The 18,533-nt window shown below is 38.0% G+C and overlaps 1 protein-coding gene across 4 annotated transcripts in view; it reads left to right on the plus strand.

Annotated features, from left to right (window-relative positions):
• The window catches only part of R3HCC1L (R3H domain and coiled-coil containing 1 like), a 110,455-nt gene that overhangs the window by 90,142 nt on the left and 1,780 nt on the right, over nt 1-18,533 (plus strand). For all 4 annotated transcript variants that reach the window (XM_017880390.1, XM_017880400.1, XM_017880395.1 and 1 more), the window contains 4 exons: nt 6,815-6,990; nt 9,843-9,913; nt 10,832-10,927; nt 11,430-11,570. In XM_017880390.1, the coding sequence (XP_017735879.1) occupies nt 6,815-6,990; nt 9,843-9,913; nt 10,832-10,927; nt 11,430-11,570 (484 nt within the window). The remainder of the gene's footprint in view (nt 1-6,814; nt 6,991-9,842; nt 9,914-10,831; nt 10,928-11,429; nt 11,571-18,533) is intronic.

Raw genomic sequence — 18,533 nt, forward strand, 5'->3', positions numbered from 1 at the left:
ATATTTACAATGTTATATCATCTTACTGAGTTGATCCCTTTATCATTATATAATGACTTTGTTTCTTTTTTCTTTCTTTTTTCCTTTTTTTTTTTTTGGAGACAGAGTTTGGCTCTGTCTCCTAGGCTGGAGTGCAGTGGCATGGTCTTAGCCCACTGCAACCTCCACCTTCTGGATTCAAGCGATTCTCTTGACTCAGCCCCCTGAGTAGCTGGGATTATAGGCACATGCTATTATGCTCAGCTAATTTTTGTATTTTTAGTAGAGATGGGCTTTCGCCATGTTGGCCAGGCTGGTCTCGAACTCCTGGCCTCAAGTGATCTGCCTGCCTTGCCATCCCAAAGTGCTGGGATTACAGGTGTGAGCCACCATGCCCAGCCCTTTTTAAAGTTTTTGACTTAAAGTCTGTTTTGTCTCATATAACTATCCCTGCTTTGCTCTTGGTTTCTGTTTGTGTGGAATATATTTTTCCATCCTTTCACTTCTAGGCAATATGTGTCTACAGGTGAAGTGTTTCTTGTAGGCAGCATATAGTTGGGTCATGTTTATTAATCTGTTCAGCCAAATTATATCTTTTAAGTGGAGAATTTAAAATGGTTAAATATGGTTATTATTGATAGGTTATTGAGAACCTATCAATAATAGGTTATTATTGATAGGTTATTATTGATAATGGTTATTATTGATAGGTAAGAACTTATTCCTTTCATTTTATTGTTCTCTGTTTTATGTATCTTTTGTTTCTTTCTTCCTATCTTATTTTTCTTTGCAGTTTGATGGTTTTCTGTGGTGGTAACATTTGACTTCTTTCTCTCATTTGTGTTTGTTCTGCCAGTGAGCTTTATACTTTCATGTGTTTTTATGATGGTAGACAGCATCTTTTCACTTCCAGGTGTAAGATTTCCTTAAGCATTTCTTGTAGGTCCAGTCTCAAGATAATGAATTCCCTGTTTTTGCTTGTCTGGGAACAACTTTATTGTTCCCGTCTGATGGGAATTCCTTTCTATATAACTTGAAGGTTTTCTCTTGCTGTTTTTTAGAATTCTTAGTCTTTGACTTTTGACAGTTTGACTATGGTGTGCTTTGGAGAAGACATTTTTGGGTTGAATCTATTTGGGAATCTTTGAGCTTCCTATATTTGGATGTCTATATCTCTTGCAAGACTTGGGACATTTTCAGCTGTTATTTCATTAAATAGGTTTTTTGTGCCTTTAGCCATCTCTTCTCTGGAACTCCCAAAATTTAAATATTTGTCACTTTGTGATGTCCCTCATTTCACGTAAGCTTTCTTTATTCTATTTATTTTCTGACAGGGTTATTTCAGAAGGTCTGTCTTTTAAGTTTAGAAATTCTTTCTTCTGCTTGATCTAGTCTACTATTGCCCTCAATTGTATTTTTTGTTTCATTCATTGAATTGTTCAGTTCAGGATTGATTTAGTTCTTTATGAACTCTAACTCTTTGTTGAATTTCTCATTGAGGTCATGAATTGTTTGTCTGATTTCCTTGTATTATTTATCTATGTTTTCTTGAATCTCACTGACCTCCTTTAATATTTTTGAATTCTTTGTCAGGCATTATAGATTTCTTTTTCATTGGAATGGAATAATTACTGTGTTCTTTTGGAAGTGTTACGTTTCCTTGCTTTTTTATGTTTCTTGTGTTCTTTTATTGATATCTGTGCATCTAGTATAATAGTCACTTCTTCATATTTTATGGATTGGCTTTCATAAGGAAAATACTTTTTCCTATAGATATATCTATTCTTTTGGTTGGGTCCAGCTCTTTGGTTTTAATTCTGGGTGGGTACAGTAGCATAGTTTCTGTATGATTTCTTGGGCTGTAATCAGTGTCATTTGTGTCTGTGAGTTTCTCAATGGCTTAGGCTGTGGTGGTTAGTGGAAGCTGTAGTAGAACTTTGTTGGGGATGAGGACACCAGTTAGAGGCCAGTCCTTGGACAACAGCAGGCTGAGTGTGCTGATCCTTAGGGCTTCAGGCAGCGTTCTGTGCACCAAAGGTAGGGAGTCTGGACAGGCTGATCCTTAGGCCTCCAGGCAGTTTACTTTGGTGCCAGCAGTGGCAGCAGTGTGCTGGGTGAGCAGATGGGTCCTTGAGCCCCTGGGCAGTGTGTTTTGATGATGGTAGGAGCAGCAGTGGGCTATCCCTCTGGCTCCCAAGCAGCACGCAGAATGCTTATGCAGGTGGGGGATTGGGGTGGGTCATTCTCCAGGCTCCCTGATGGTGCACTTGAGTGCAGGCTGTGGCAAGTGGAGTAGGCTAATCCCTAGCCCTCAGACAGCGTGCTTGGGTGCCATTTGTTGTTGTAGCNCAGTTTACTTTGGTGCCAGCAGTGGCAGCAGTGTGCTGGGTGAGCAGATGGGTCCTTGAGCCCCTGGGCAGTGTGTTTTGATGATGGTAGGAGCAGCAGTGGGCTATCCCTCTGGCTCCCAAGCAGCACGCAGAATGCTTATGCAGGTGGGGATTGGGGTGGGTCATTCTCCAGGCTCCCTGATGGTGCACTTGAGTGCAGGCTGTGGCAAGTGGAGTAGGCTAATCCCTAGCCCTCAGACAGCGTGCTTGGGTGCCATTTGTTGTTGTAGCAGCGGAAAGCTGTGTAGGCTCATCCTTAGGCCCCAGGAAGGTGTGCACGAGTGACAGATCGGCAGGTCTGCTTTTACGTTCCCCTCATGGTGTGTGTGGGTGCCAGTGGCAGCAGCTAGGGAGGGCATAATGTAGCATGCATATATGAATATATATAAATATATTTTATCTGTGGGGAATAATTGGCATGTGACTTCAGAACTTCTTGTATTTTCCTTTTATATGTTGAAGAACTAAGTATTAAATAAACAGAAAACAAAAAATAAAAACTCAGTGATGCATGCCTTGTTGACCTTGTGCTCTTTCCCCTATCCTTTTATCCCTCTGCAAATAGGCATCAGGGCAATAACATCATTACTAGTTGGGTAATAGTTTATAGACTTGTTTTCAAGACCAGACTGCTAGGCCCTAAGTGTCTTCAAACCCTCTATTTCAGGAAGTTAATTTTGATTTAGTTGAATGGTTTTGTGGAAGCTGGTTGTGCATATGAAGGAATACTCACATATCATTTATGCTTTATAAATAGCAACACAGACCACTATTTAAAATCCTAAAAATATTTGTGATTCATAACTCAAAATTGTTTTCTCTGAATCATTTGTAAACTTTCCCTTGGTCTATAATAGATCGATCAGAATGAATGAAATTCTAAACCTCTACCCTCTGTTTTTGCTGTATCATTCTTAGCCCTAATAAAAAATATTATGAAGGTTTGACATTGACTCTGGGAGGGATTGCCCAAATACTTGTGATTCTTAAGGTAAATGTTTCTGTTGTCTACAGCAGAAATACAATGCAAGTCACAAATGTGAACCACATGTATAATTTTGAATTTTCTAGTAGCCATATTAGAAAAGTAATAACAGGTAAAATTAATAATATATTTTAAACTAATATGTTCAAAATATTTCAACATGTAATCAGTATTAACAATTATTAATGAGATATTTCTTTTTGTATTAAGTCTTGAAATCTAAGGGGTATTTTATACTTACAGCATATCTCAATTTGAACTAGCCACATTTTACTTATTACATAGCCCCATGTGACAGGCAGCTACTGTATTGGATAGTCCAGGCCTACTGCAAAAGTGCATAATCAGTACATCAGATTGTAGAGCTTTTTCTTAAAGCTTTCCATACTGCTGTGTCTCATCCCTCTGTGTCAGTGGTTCTATCTCCCCATCCCTCTTCACAGTCTTTCTCTGCCTCACTTCCATCTTCATCCCATATTATCCTCTCTTTGACACTTTCTCCCTTTTATGCCACATATCCTCTCCTTCTTTCTGTCAAGTTCTCTTGCATGTTTTGCTGAGATTCTTAGGAGAGAAAGTTCCACTAACAGTATGATATCCTACCTCCACAAAAAAAATACGTTACTGAGGAAATGTGAGCTGATCCCAACAATATCAGTACCTTGGGGGAAATGAAGTTCTTCCTCCTCTAGGAAAAGTTAGGAATCTCTAGTGATAGTGGATTCTGAGTGATAGAGGAAGAACTGATCAGAAGTATGTAACTCGTAGCCTTCATTTGTTTCATGAAATGTAGAATAAGAATTATGTTTTTTGCTATTATTAACAGTTTTTAATCAGTGTCAGAAGCCAGATGTTTAATAGGTACCTCAGAAATGAAATATAAGTATACAAGTTTAGCTTTGCTGATGACTAGGTTAGAACAAAGGTGCATAATCAAATTTTCTTGCCAGACTATCCTGTCATTTCTTTCCTTTTTTAACGCCCGCCCCCCCACCGCTTTTTTTTTTGATACAAAGTCTTGCTCTGCAACCCAGGCTGGAGTGTAGTGGCACAGTCTTGGCTCACTGCAGCCTCGACTTCCCAGACTCAAGCTATCCTCCGGCCTCAGCACTCCCACCCCGAGTAGCTGGGATTACAGGTGTGTGCCACCACACTCGGCTAATGTTTTGTAATTTTTGTAGAGGCAGGGTTTTGCCATGTTGCCCAGGCTGGTCTTGAACTCAAGCAATTTGCCTGCCTGGGCCTCCCAAAGTGCTGGGATTACAGGTCCGTGCCACCACGCCTGGCTTATAATGTTTCTTAGGATTTATATTTCTAAGATATTTTGTGATTTACATTGTATCTTTCACAATGTATTATTTAGCCCCAGTTTATAAATGTACAAACATGCAGTTCCTTATTTTGTTTGGGTTTTGGAAAGTAACTCAAAGTCAATGCAGAAAATGAAGAAAGCAATTTTACAGTAACCTCAAAAAGAATAAAACATTTAGGAACACATTTAACAAAAGAGATATAAAACTTATACTCTGAAAACTGTAGAACATTGTTGGAAGAAATTAAGGACTTAGAGAAATGGGAAGACACCCATGTTTATCTTCTGGAGAACTTAATATTGTTCAGATATTTCCTAAGTTGATTTACATATTCAGTGGCATCCCAGCTGCCGGGTTGGCAGAAAATTTTTTGCAGAAATTGACAAGCAGATCCCCAAAATCTATGGAAATGCAAAGTGCCCTAAATAATCAAAAGTGATTTTGAAAAGAACAAAGTTGGAGGACTCAGGCTTTATAGTAAGCTTCTTGATTTCAAACAGTACTATAAAGCTACAGTAATCAAAACAGTGTGGCACTGCCATAGGGATTGAGTTGCAAGTTATCGCAGACTCCTTTTGTCCCTGGCCTCTGAGTTATTCCAAACTGTTACCACTAATCTACTCTAGATGTTTAAGAATTTATTAAAAGTTTAGCTGATATCTTCTTGGCCCACTTATATGGTGATCACTTCTCCCAGTGGTCTGCCAAAGGCAAAACAGTTTATGTATTCTGTTTCTCTTTGGGAGAGACTTGTCATTAAATGGATTTTAAGATAACCAGTTTCCCTTGTTATCTTACAAACTCAGCTCTCTGGTAAACTCAAGAAAAGTTATGATTTTATAGATCAGCTGGTCTTTTCTCTCGTTACGGTGGGGAGAACATTCTCTTCTGCTTTCTACATCCTAAGCAGAGTGGAACTAATAGCGCTTGGTTAAAATTGGTTTAAAGTGGGTTGAATTTACGGAATACTTATGTGCCAAGCAGTATGCTAAGCATTTGCGATATCATCTCCTTTAGTCCATGCACTTATCTATGAAGTGTAGGTACTGTTATTATTCCCATGTTTTACATGTAAAACTGAGGCTTAGTAGAGAAAAGGAACTGGAGGACAGGAATAAATAATAATTTTTATTGATATTATCCAAGTCATCTTCCTCCTTCTCCAAAAAAAACTCTTGAATCCATTTTTCAACTTCTCCAAGGAAAGGAGATATATATTCCTGGCATTGCAAGTTCTTATTTTCCTCAGTTGATCGGAAAAGAGACACAGTATTAAAACCAGAGAAAGCTTGAAGGGACCTCCTTGAACTTTTGATTAACAGAGAGAGAGAGAAAAAAAATTATCTTAAGGATCTCTGGTGGCTTTGGGTCATCAGCAGCGTCTAGGTTTTATAACAGGTGAATGACAGAATGACTGTCATGGCTTTGCTGCCACTTTTCACTTTCCCGTTTTCTTTCTTTTGCTTCCAGTGTGAAGTTCAACTTTTTTTTATAGGATGGTAGAATTTTAATTTGTTACCTCCTTTATTTATTCCTTCACTAGCCTGCTGTATGCGCATTCCTTAAGGTAGGTCTCATGCTAAGGACATTAAGTATAACTACTTGTGCCACTTAATTTGTCTTAACAAATGTCTTTGTAAGCTGTCTTCTCACCCTTTAATACATTCAACAAAAAGTGAAGTAAAAAAGTTTATTTATTTATTTTTTTAATTTTCTCCATTTTTGTTCACTTCCAGAAAAGAAACTATGATATGAGCCTGGTCAGTAAGCTCAGTTAAAAGAAATATTACCAATTAATCTCTTCAGCTATTATCTGAGCATCAGTTTCCAAGATGTACCATTTATAACTCACCACAGTATTCAGTCTGTTTTCTTGTGTGCTGGTTAGAGATGCAAGTTGAGTTTCATGCATTGCCTGTCTGCTGGAATTTTAACATTTTTTCAACTGTTCCATATGTATAGTATAAACTGGGTGATAAGCACCTGATCATTATTGTATCTATGAGTAGAATAAATACAGAGACTATGCCAAAGGTTGAGGAATGAGAACACGTGGAGAAAGGGAGGAGGATTGTTTATATATAGGAATATATTTTACAGTAGCCAGGTTTGATGTAACCGGCACTTATGTGCTTCTTCCTTTCTAGTTATCAGGGAATATGAAGGGCAGAGAGAGCATCCAGGAACCTAGATTTGATTACTACAACCATGAAGTTCCTGATATTGACCTCAGTGATTGTGAATTCCCACACGTCATTGAAATTTATGACTTTCCCCAAGAATTTCGTACTGAAGACCTTCTACGGGTTTTCTGCAGTTATCAGTGAGTATGCAAATGATTGTGGATGTTAGGGAGTGTGAGATGAAGTCTTTAAAAAATGTTTTCTGAGAAATCATCTCTTGTTTTTCATATCCCCTGTTTTTCATATTTTAGCATCAGGCTGGTTTATTGTCTTTTCCAGGTCCAGTAGAAATTTTCTATATTAAACTACTGTTCTAAGTTCCTTAAAAATGTCAGGTAGCCTTTCTAGCCCCCATTTTAGCATTTAAGAAGACTGTCATCAGTGATGACTTCATGGTGCATTTAGTCCATTGATATTTATTGTAATTGTTGATATATTTGGATGTATTGTCAAATTGCCTGCCATCTTTATGTGTTTACTTGTCCCATCTTTTTCTTTCTTGCCTTCTTTTGGGGTCACTGCAGCCTCGAATTCCTGGGCTCAAGCAATCCTCTCAGCTTAGCTTCCCAAGTAGCTGGGACCACAGGTGTGTGTCACCATGCCCGGCGAATTTTTGTATTTTTTTTGTAGAGACAGGGTTTCACCATGTTGCTGGGTTAGTTTCAAACTCCTTCACTTAAGCCATCTGCCTACTTCAGCCTCCCAAAGTGCTGGGATTAGAAGTGTGAGTTGCCACGCCTGGCCTCAACTAAGTTTTTACAGACACAATAACTCTTCTTTTTTATGCTCTGCACCTGTTTCATTGGTTTAATTTTATTTAATTCCATGGTGAAAATATCAGCTCACACTGATATAAGTGGGTTTGAGAACACTTGCCCTAACCCTTGGTGTGTGTATAGCTGATACTTATATAGGAGACGTTAAAAGAGTTAGAAGTATATAGCTCTGTATATTTAGCTTACAAGAAAAAATAAGCTTTAGGAATAAAGAGATGATAATCTAGAAAGAAAGTTATTAAGAGGATTTTCAGGGTCTGGAAGAAAATCAGTATCAAGAAGGATTATACTTTAATGTTTCAGTCCTGATATTTAAAATGAACCAGGTCTGTAGTGTGATACAACAAATTTAAATTTAAAATTCACCTTGAATGTGTAAGATTCTGTTATAAGTCAGGGTATAGCCCTTAACTTTCTCTTAAAGGATAAGTAAATATTTTAGACAACTCTGCCATTGTTAAACAGAAGGAAGCAAAAACAGTACATAAATGAGCATGGCTGTAAACTAAAACTATTCATAAGAACAAGTGTTCTATTTTCATATGAAGTTCTAGAACAGGCAAAACTAGCAGCCATGTACTTGTTTAGTCAGTTAAACGTAATTCGGCGGGGAGCATCAGTTCTATAACTAACAGAAAGAAAGGGTGAATGGATCCTGGAGGACAGTTAATCTCTGCCATAAACTTTAAATGTATAGTGTGTAGGTCAGTCTTATTTATTAGAATTAGGTTTAGATCTAGTATCAGAACCTGTTCAACATAAAATTCATAATAGATTTTTAAAAAGCAGTCAGAGGGATCAAAACCCTTTAGAACTACCTTAGACTGTCATAAATGATGATTCTTAAAACCAAGGATCATTTTGTTGATGTCTAGAATTTCGTGAAGATTAGTTAACTCTCATAAACTATTTACTTCCCTTTGCTTTGTTTCTTGATAATCTGACCTGCAAGACCATTTTCTATCAAATTTAAAACATTCTCCAAAGAGAAAATTTTAAAGGGTTATGAAATTTTGAAGTAGAAAAGGCCCTCTGGAACCCGTCTGTGATTTATAAAAATGAAAAAAAAGGTCATGGTGCAAAAGCCTGTAATAATGCCTGCGAGTCAAATTCCAGAGTCAGCTTCATGTTTTAATCACCGTCTTCATCAATATTAATATTGATGAACATTGCTATTAATAATAAAAGTAATGAACACCATTAATTTATTAGATGCCCATGAAGTGCTCAACACCATCTTCTTTGCCTTGTCATGGATGATCTCATTTCCATTTTCACAACAGCTCTGTGGGGGACATACTTTGCTCATTTTTACAAATGAGCCAACCTAGCTTCAAGAGAGGTTAAACTTGCCCAAGGTCTCAAAGTGGCAGAACCCTGAATCCATGAGCATTTTTAAGCTCTTAGCTGAAAAATATAACTGTTATGTCATCATCCTGACATTCCTTGTGCTCACTAGGTAGCTCTTCTCCAAAATAAAAGTGTTTCTGTAGTACTTAAATGTTCATTCTTTTGATCCTTTCTAATCTGGTCTGTTATTTCTCTTATCATTTCTTTCATCCTGAATTTTTCTGACTTTGCCACACAATTCTTTCCTATTTTTTTCTTATTTTTTCTTATTTTTTTAACCTCCCTTCTGCAACAAGTGAAGAACAGATCAGCCTCTCTGATTATAGTTGCCCCCTTTTTTCCCCATTACTTGACTTTTTAAAAAAAAAATTGAATGACATCTTGCAGTATAATCTCCCCTACCCCATTCTCGCATTCTGTTTCCGTCTCTGTCCTCAAGGACAGAGTTTACATTTGCGTTAAATCCAGGTGACCTTCCCTGCCTACCTACTCTTCTTATATTCTAACCCTCCTCTGCTTCCTCTTTCCATTTCTTCTCATTCCCTGCCCATAAGAACATCTCTTGTAAATAGTGCATTAAATACTTTACATCCCCCAGGGACTTGTGAGGATTAATTAGTTGATGTCTATAAAATGGCTGAGAACGTAAAATACTCCTGGGTAGTTCTTTATGATGGTATTATTGCTTTTAAAATTCAATGGCTTCTTCTGTCCTTCAAGCTGTTTTTGGTGTCATTATCCCCATTCCACCTGTGCACTCGTTGAGTGTTTCTATCTTGTGAAATGCTTTATGAGATTCTATTTGTGAGATGTTTCATAAAAGTAAATTTTATTTTAGGAAATAAAATTTTTTTTGTGTGTTGCAGAAAGAAAGGATTTGATATTAAATGGGTGGATGATACACATGCCCTAGGAGTATTCTCCAGTCCAATTACAGGTATTCACCCAATGGCTTTCAATCTTCCTTTCTTATTGTTCATTTTTCTCACGCTACTTTATCTATTTCCCTTCTATTTGAGAAAGTTGGCATTTTATTCAGCCAGTGTAGGTAATAGGACAGATAGTGGTTTTTTTGAAGTAAGATACTTTGGTACCCATTCTCCTGTTTCATGTTAGTCCAGTGGTATTTGGAGAGATAGAGTCAACACCTTTCAAAGTTATTTGTACACATAACTGTCATGATAGTACATAAACAGATTAAGGTAGAGATTGAAGAATTCAGTGGGGCTAACTCTTAAAATATTGGTGATATTTTTTCCCCCATCCCAGACAAGTGAATTTAAGTAACATTTTAACCTATCTAGTGAGAAGTTATAATACATACTCTCTGAATATATGATTGGGCCTTTTTACATATATCATTGGCCTCATGACAGATCTGATGCAGAGGCATTCAAAGAAAATAGAGATATTAAAATGTTAGTTCCTGTCTGAACCACCTAGAATATGGGTCTGCAAAATTATTATATAAAGGACCAAACGGTAAAAACAGTATTTTAGGCTTTGTGGAGCATCAGTCTCTGTCACTACTTAACTCTGCTGTTGGAGCAAGAAAGCAGCCATAGACAATATACAAGCCAGATGGGCATGGCTCTGCTTCAGTAAAATGATAAAATTACTTTGTAAATAAATATAAAAACAGGTGGTTGGCTGCATTTGGTCACAGAGCCATAGTTTGCTGATACCTGATCTAAAATAATTACTGCCATGTTGATCCTCTAGATCTTACTGTCTCTTTTGCTTGCTTTGAAAAAAAAAAAAGCATAACATCTAGGAAATACTAAGAGCCATCCCTAGTTGTTCCTTTGCATCACTCTGCTTCATGTCTTCTGCTTCCTTTTATTCCTCTTTGCAGCTCGTGATGCGTTGGGTATTAAACACACCATGGTGAAGATTCGTCCCTTGTCACAGGCCACAAGAGCAGCCAAGGCCAAAGCTAGAGCTTATGCTGGTGAGTCTATAATCTCTGGGGTTTTTTTTGCTGATGGTGGTATTATTGTTCTTTCCAGCAGTTTTATAGCATCCAGACATCTAAAGACATAACACTTTTATTTTTAGTGTTAAAAGAAGTATGTTTTTAAGAAAAAATAAATAAAAGAGAAATGACCATGTTGGAAATATGGCATCTGAGCAGCCACTTTGAGAGTCTGAGAACTAACTGCAGGCAATGCAGCAACCAGTTTCTGATGACATCCCTACCTAGTTTACCTCTGTGTTTAACTGCCTGATAGAGTCACTGTAAGATACTGTGTTAATGCAGATAATGAAGCCAGGGTTGTTTGTGCTTTGCCATGTTAATTTTCTCTGATCGTCATCTATCAGGCTTGTATTAATTACTGCTGATGCAGCCCTTGTTAGTCTATTTTGTATGTTAATTACTGAGTTAAATCACTTGAAGCTGGAGTGCTCTCTCTTCTTTACTCCCTCCTACTCCCTTCCTTTCTTCCATTCAGAGTTCCTCCAGCCAGCAAAGGAGCGTCCTGAGACTTCAGCAGCCCTAGCCAGAAGGTTAGTCATCAGTGCCCTTGGGGTTCGAAGTAAGCAGAGCAAAACCGAACGAGAAGCAGAGCTCAAGAAACTGCAAGAAGCCAGAGGTGAGCTGAAAGGATGGTGTTCTTCTTTAGTCCCTTTACAGCTCACTATAAGGCGTGTGTTTTTAAAAAAAAAATGAATGAAGCCCATTCCATTTTGTCATTTCTGTTTCCTAGAAGCCTCCTAAGTGTGTAGAAAGTTTCATGCCTTACGTTCAGGAGAAGACGTTTCAGGATTTGTCTGCCTGTTTCACACACCAAGACATCCTAATCCATGCTCCTACTGTTGTTTTCCAAGAGATAGGTTTGGTCTTCTCAGCCCATCCATGGCTTTTCCTACAGTTTTCTCTGAGAAAATTTTCCTTTGAAAACTTATAGTGTCCTAGGCAGAAAACATTTGCTATGGTTTTACTGGGCCACGATTGCCATGATATTGCCCTAATGTTATCAAATGGTTTAGATCTGAGGTAGAAGACAAATTTAGGAAAAACCAGCAACTGACCTTGATAACAACTGTAGGAGGTATTTTGTCTTTTAAGGCAGTCCTGAGTGGCTCCATTAGAGTACATCTAGATTTACCTGTCTTCTGACTATTTTCCATTATCCAAGCGTTCTCAGAAAAATATTTCCCCTGATCCACAAGCAGAGTTTTTATTTTCTTATAGTTTGAGGTTGAAGTTAAAATCTGTCTCTTCTACAGGCTGTTGAATTGTATGTAAAGGCTTGGGACTCTGGTGTGGCACTTAAGTACTTTTTATCAACCTTCAGGCTTTAGACAGTCTCATTGCCTTAGCCCACAATCCCTGGAATCTGTGAAGGCAATTTATTCTGAAAACTCCACTTACCAAAAAGTAACTTCATTTTTCCATTAAACGAATTGAAGTTTCAAACTCCTTGTTTATTGCTGGTCTAACAAGGCCATTAATACTTCCTGTCCTCTCTGCTTTGGTGATAGCAGGCAGCTTACAGACTCTCAGCTGCACTGGCCAGATAACCAGTGACAGAGTGTGTCGTGGCAGGTGCTAGAGTTTCAGAGTTGAACCCAACTAATTTTTGAAACCTTAATGACTATAATGAGGCAGTTTTGATGTTTTCCAGTCATTGTTTACTCAAAGGCCTCCTACAGACTATAGAAACATAACTGGGTTCCTTGAGTTTTTATAGATGGCAATAACAGAACTAGATTAAAGATGAATGTGCAGTGTCCTTAACCCTTTGTTAATTGGTTGTCTCTGAAGAAAATGATTTCTGTGTGATAACAGTGATATCTATAAAAGGGGATATGACTCCCTTTGCCATGTTATCATCCTTCTCTTTGGGTGTATATCACCTGTATCTCTACAGATCCTGCAACAGTGGTTTTGTGTGGATATCATCTTGAGTATTCCCTTTTCTTTCTCTAGGCGCATCAGCATGCAGCTCCACTTGAAGTATTTGTTTTAAATGTCTGGCTATACAAAGGACATTTCAGTGATGGAATTAAAATTGAGACTGTTGACTAAGTGGGTACTCTATTGCTTTCCTAAAGAAGGCCTTTATTTGTGAATAGAGACCCACTGTGATAAGTTCCTCCTACATATTGGTGCTGAGGCTGTATGGATTATAGAGGACTCTTCCTTTATTATGCTCCAGAGTGCTACTACCATTCTTTGTATCTGAGGAAATGCATCTGGAAAATTTCCTGATGTATCTCTTTCTGGCCTCTTTCTGTGTTGGGCAGATACTTATATGCTTGCCTGCATGGAGCCCAGGCTTTAAAGATTTTTTTTCGGTGGAAACTTTATTGTTTTAGGTATTAGACTCTGGAATCGCACTTCCTGGGTCCACATCTTAGGTCTGCCATTTACTGTCTGTGTGACCTTGAGAGGGTAGATAAGTAACTTACTCTCTGGAGGCCTCTGTTTTCTCATCCTTAAATGGAACTCAAGCAAGTTAATCCATGAAGGATACTTAGTCATCTTCAAAAAATCATAGGTACTCTCTTGCTCCTGTTTCTACAGGCCTATGATGAGTTATATGATAAGTGTTAGCTGCTGTTGTTTTTGTTAGTAACAACAGTAGTAGCATTATATGGTGAATCCAGCACAGATTTCAGTGCATACTTTTGCCATTAATTACTCTTTTTATTTTAAAATTCCTGTAATCTCTATTAGCTCCATGTGGCATTCACTGAGCACCTGCCCTGTGCAAAGCATTGTGTTCGCTGTTTAGGAGAATTAGAAAGGTGGCAAGATTTTGTTCCTCTCCTTAAGCCTTACAATCTAGTGGAGATAATCTGCCTTGAGTAGGGAAGAAAATATGTTCCTCTTTTGGGCATTTTAAGCAGTTGTTTTCCTCTCACTTCAGTTTTGTAGATTTTAAGATTAAAACGATAAATGATTTTGTTGATTAAAAGGACAGGAAAGAAACTCCATCATAACTTATAGGTTATGATGATTCTGTGTTATGATAACTCTGTGACCAATGATACCATCTTGAGTTTAGAGCTGACCCAGAGAAGTTAAGTAACTGGCCTAAAGTCACCCAGCTGGTAAACTGAAAGAGAAGGCATCTGAATCTAGGTACCACTGATTAAAACCCATGCTTCTTCTGTAATACTGTAATCCCTCTTGAAGGACTTTTGGAGTTATTGACATTTTTTCCCAGAAAAAAATACTTACATAAAACATTTTTAAAAGTCTCCAGGAATAAAATATGACAAACTTCTTTATTATCTGTACCAATGGTTAGCAGCTGTTCACTCTCAGAAAAATCTTCCTTGGGTCTGAGTTAAATCTGCATGATAGTTTAAACCAGTGTCCTCTTGTGTTTTCCTTAGTAGAAATAGAGAATATCTGCGTACTGTTTTGTTCTAACAACTTTAACTGTAAAGATCAGGGGCAGATTGTTTAGAAATGAGGAAATCTGGGCTCTGATAGACCTTTTGCCATTACCTAGCTGTGTGGCCATGGGCGAGTCAGATACCTCTCTGCGCCCCCTGGTTTCCAGCAAAGTGAAAGTACTCCTCAGCCTACCTAATCATGGAGAATGTTTTGAGCACAGAATAAGTTAACATATGTAAAAATGTTTGGTAAAGTGCTTTACAAATTCAGGATACGATTATTGATATGACTGTTAAGAATTTAATGTTCATTATAATATGAGCTTGTAATGACAAATATGTATTATATACTGCTACTCTCCATCCATTACACATGGCAGATATTGTTAAATCAGTCATGACATTCTTGGTGAGTTTTACATGACCATTGCCAAGGGATCAGAATTAGCATGGGAATTGAAATCTGTATATCTTCCTGTTATAATATGGTATGATAATCTCCCAGCCTTTCTTTCTCCCACTTGAAGAGTTCTGCTGTTTGGCAACAGTGCCTGGTACATAAAAAGGTACTCAATACATGTTCATTGACCAAATACATGGATGACATTGGTTACTCTAATTTTTCTTTGTAAATCTTAACTCTACCCTGAATGCTAAGTCCTCCATGTTTTTCTTTATAAAACCCAGAGTGTGAAACCTTCCTAATTAATGAATTTTGAATTCGTGATTTTGAGTTTTAAGTACTTTTCTGCTACACTTTTCACTCTACTTTGATTATTTATTTATTGAGACATTTATTGAGACAGGGTCTCACTTTGTCACCCAGACTGGAGTGCAGTGGCACGATCACAGCTCTCTGCAGCCTCAACCTCCCAGGTGCAAGCAATCCTTTCACCTCAGCCTCCTGAGTAGCTGGGGCTACAGGCATGTGCCACCATGCCAGCTAATTTTTTCCTTTTTGTAGTGATAGGGTCTCTCTATGTTGCCTAGGCTAGTCTCAAACTCTTGGACTCAAGTGATCTTCTGCCTTGGCCTCCCAAAGTGCTGGAATTACAGACCTGAGCCACTGTGCCCAGCCTAAAACCACATTTTAAAGACCAAACTCAGGGCTGGGCATGGCGGCTTACTCCTGTAATCCCAGCATTTTGGGATGCCGAGGCAGGCAGATCATCTGAGGTCAAGAGTTTGAGTCCAGCCTGGCCAACATGGTGAAACCCTGTCTCTACTAAAAATAGAAAAATTAGCCGGGTGTGGTGGCATGCACCTGTAGTCCCAGCTACTCAGGAGGCTGAGGCAGGAGAATCGCTTGAACCTGAGAGGCGGAGGTTGCAGTGAGCCGAGATTGCGCCATCACATTCCAGCCTGGGCAACAGAGCAAGACTCCATCTCAAAAAAATAAAAAACAAAATAAAGACCAAACTCAGGAATGTATATACAATTTTCCCATGTTCCACTCATACAAATATTTGATTCCCACCTAAAACTGGACATAGATATCATTACCTTTCAGAATAAGCTACTTTCTCATTTTCAAAGCCCGCTACAATTTTATTTTAATTTATTTTCATTTTATTTTTGAAGGTAGGTGATAAATTGGCTGGTTCTGAAAGCCTATCTTTTGGGTCAGAGGCCTGAAAGGCAAAGTAAGTAAATAGTAATCTGCTCACCTAGTTTGATTAATTAAATCACAAAGAACTTCAAACCATCTCTGTAAGATAGTAATAAATTTAATCATAGTTGATACCTTATGAAAACCCTTTTTAGACTTTCCATTACTCTGCCTTAAAGGGCAGTGCGGCATTGCTGATTCATAATCTAGGTCTTGGGGTATTTTCTTGCTGTCTTTTCTCCCCTGATGTCTGAAGTTCATTTCTAACCACATTTTTTTTTTTTCATTTTAATGTGACTTTTTTTCTGTGATGTAGCATTTACTCATTTTTTGGTATCAATTGCTGTTTAATAAACCTACTACCTTTGCCTAGATCAGAGATGAAAATGTTAACCTAGGACTAACTAACTGACCAGGTCACCAACTGTTGCTAAAATAAATAGTACATGGTTCCTTGTATTGACACTTAATACATTGATAATTATTCCACACTCTAGGGTTAAATGCCTCCTTATTGGATTCAGACTGTATTTTTCCATATATTATGATTATATAAATATTTGGTAAACTTAAAATCTAAAACTTTCCTAAAATTAAGAGGTTATTTAGATTACTTCTCCTTGACCTACTACATCTGTCCCTCTATAAAAGAAGGGAATAAGATTCGTTTGACCAGACGTGTTCTTCACGAAGCATGTTGTCTCTTGTTCTGTAGGTGACTACAGTAGATTTTGTGATTATTTTTCATAGACCTAGAAGTAAATTTTGAAAGTCTTTTAATTTACATCCTCTGTCTTTGCTTTTTTTAAAACATGACACCAAACTGGCCCTTTTACAATCTTCAGTGCTTCACATTCTCTTATGTCAAGTCTTGACTGCACTGTGATTCCAGGCAACTCATTTAATATAGTCATTTCTGTTGATTGATTTATTATATTGGAGAATGAAAGTTTTCAGGGCCAGCCGATGCGAATGTTTTAGGTCAATCACTTTGTGCTGAATTTTCTGTTTTTTCTGAATTCCTTGCCCTCATGTCTACTGTTGGGCTTTCTCTTTATTTATTCTTTTAATTGTTGGAGGTCAAGTTAGTAGGAGCTTTCTTTCATGCAGTTTATCAGCTATTATCTGCTTTCCTGTCTCTTTAATAAAGGGACATGTTTCTTTGTCTTTCTGTTCATACAGTTTTTTCATATTTTTTCCCTTGTAGATATTTCAGATGTCAGGATAGTAGAAGGTGTGCTGGTGAAGAATTAAGGATCTGGGTCCTAGATTCAGTTCTTTCACTGCTGTGTGACCTTAGGCAAGTCATTTCAGCTCTCCTAGCTTCTGTTTCCTCATCTTTAAAATAAAGAAATCATTATTTCCTATCCTGACCCACATTTCTCTATTCTATTCATGTTCTTGTATTTCTAAATTTACACCTCCCATTTTCACTATTTCTTTGTGCTTCTCTATTTGTCTTCCTACTCCTACTAGTTTTTTCATATGGCTTATCATTAGAATCTATTTGCTTGTATTAGAAAGTGTTAGGAAATGTTTCACACCGGGCACAGTGGCTCACGCCTATCATCCCAGCACTTTGGGAGGCTGAGGCGGGCAGATTACCTGAGCTCAGGAGTTCAAGACCAGCCTGGCTAGCATGGCGAAACCGTGTCTCTACTACAAATACAAAAAAATTAGCCGGGCATGGTGGCACATGCCTGTTACTCAAGAGCTACTCAGGAGGCTGAGGCACGAGAATCGCTTGAACCCAGGAGGCGGAGGTTGCAGTAAGCCAAGATCACACCACTGCACTCCACCCTGGGGACAGAGTGAGACTCCATCTCCCAAAAAAAAAAAAAGTTTAAGAATTCTGAACTTTCCAGATTTTAGAAAGCTAATATGGTATCTGTGTCTTATAACACCAAAATCAAGACACATTAATATTTCTGCAGCAGAGTGTGTGACTGTTCACATTAAATGGGATATGTTAAGACTATAAATGGCTTCGTATCCTTTCAGGTTAGATTTGCCTCCATCAATTAATTTTGGCCCCAAGCTTTAAAGAAAGCAATAACTTTGTTTTCAGAATTGTTTTGATTTTGGAATTGTGTGTTATGGGCCATATTTTTCTGCTGCTCTTGGATCTCTTCTGTCTTCTCATATTACTCTTATGATTTAAGTTTCACACCTTATTGAAAAATTGGAGTTCTAATAATTTACTTTTCTGGTTTCTTCATTTTTCCTTGGGATGTAGAACCAGATTTTGATTGCTTTCATCCATTGCCTTTAGATCCCCTCCTAACTTCTCCATATTTGTAAGAATCAAGACCATACTGCCTTCCTAAGAAATTCTGGAATCCTTTAGACCAGCCAGTTATCCTTTGTGCTGTCTCCTAGGGCACCCCAGTGCAGTTCAAGCCTGCCTCAGTTCCAAGGCACTCTACCAGCCTTCATTCAGTTTGCAATTTGCAGACCACTGTTTTTTGCCTCAACTTTGCTGCTATATTCAGATAATGCCACAAGATGGTGCCCAAATAGCAGTGAATTTCTTTTTCTCATATTTCCAAGTGCCAGTCAGCTTCATAACCAACTTCTTTGCCCTTAAAGTATAGTC

The sequence above is a fragment of the Rhinopithecus bieti genome, unplaced genomic scaffold, assembly GCF_001698545.2.
Source record: "Rhinopithecus bieti isolate Rb0 unplaced genomic scaffold, ASM169854v2 scaffold_425, whole genome shotgun sequence".
NCBI classification, from domain to species: Eukaryota; Metazoa; Chordata; class Mammalia; order Primates; family Cercopithecidae; genus Rhinopithecus; species Rhinopithecus bieti.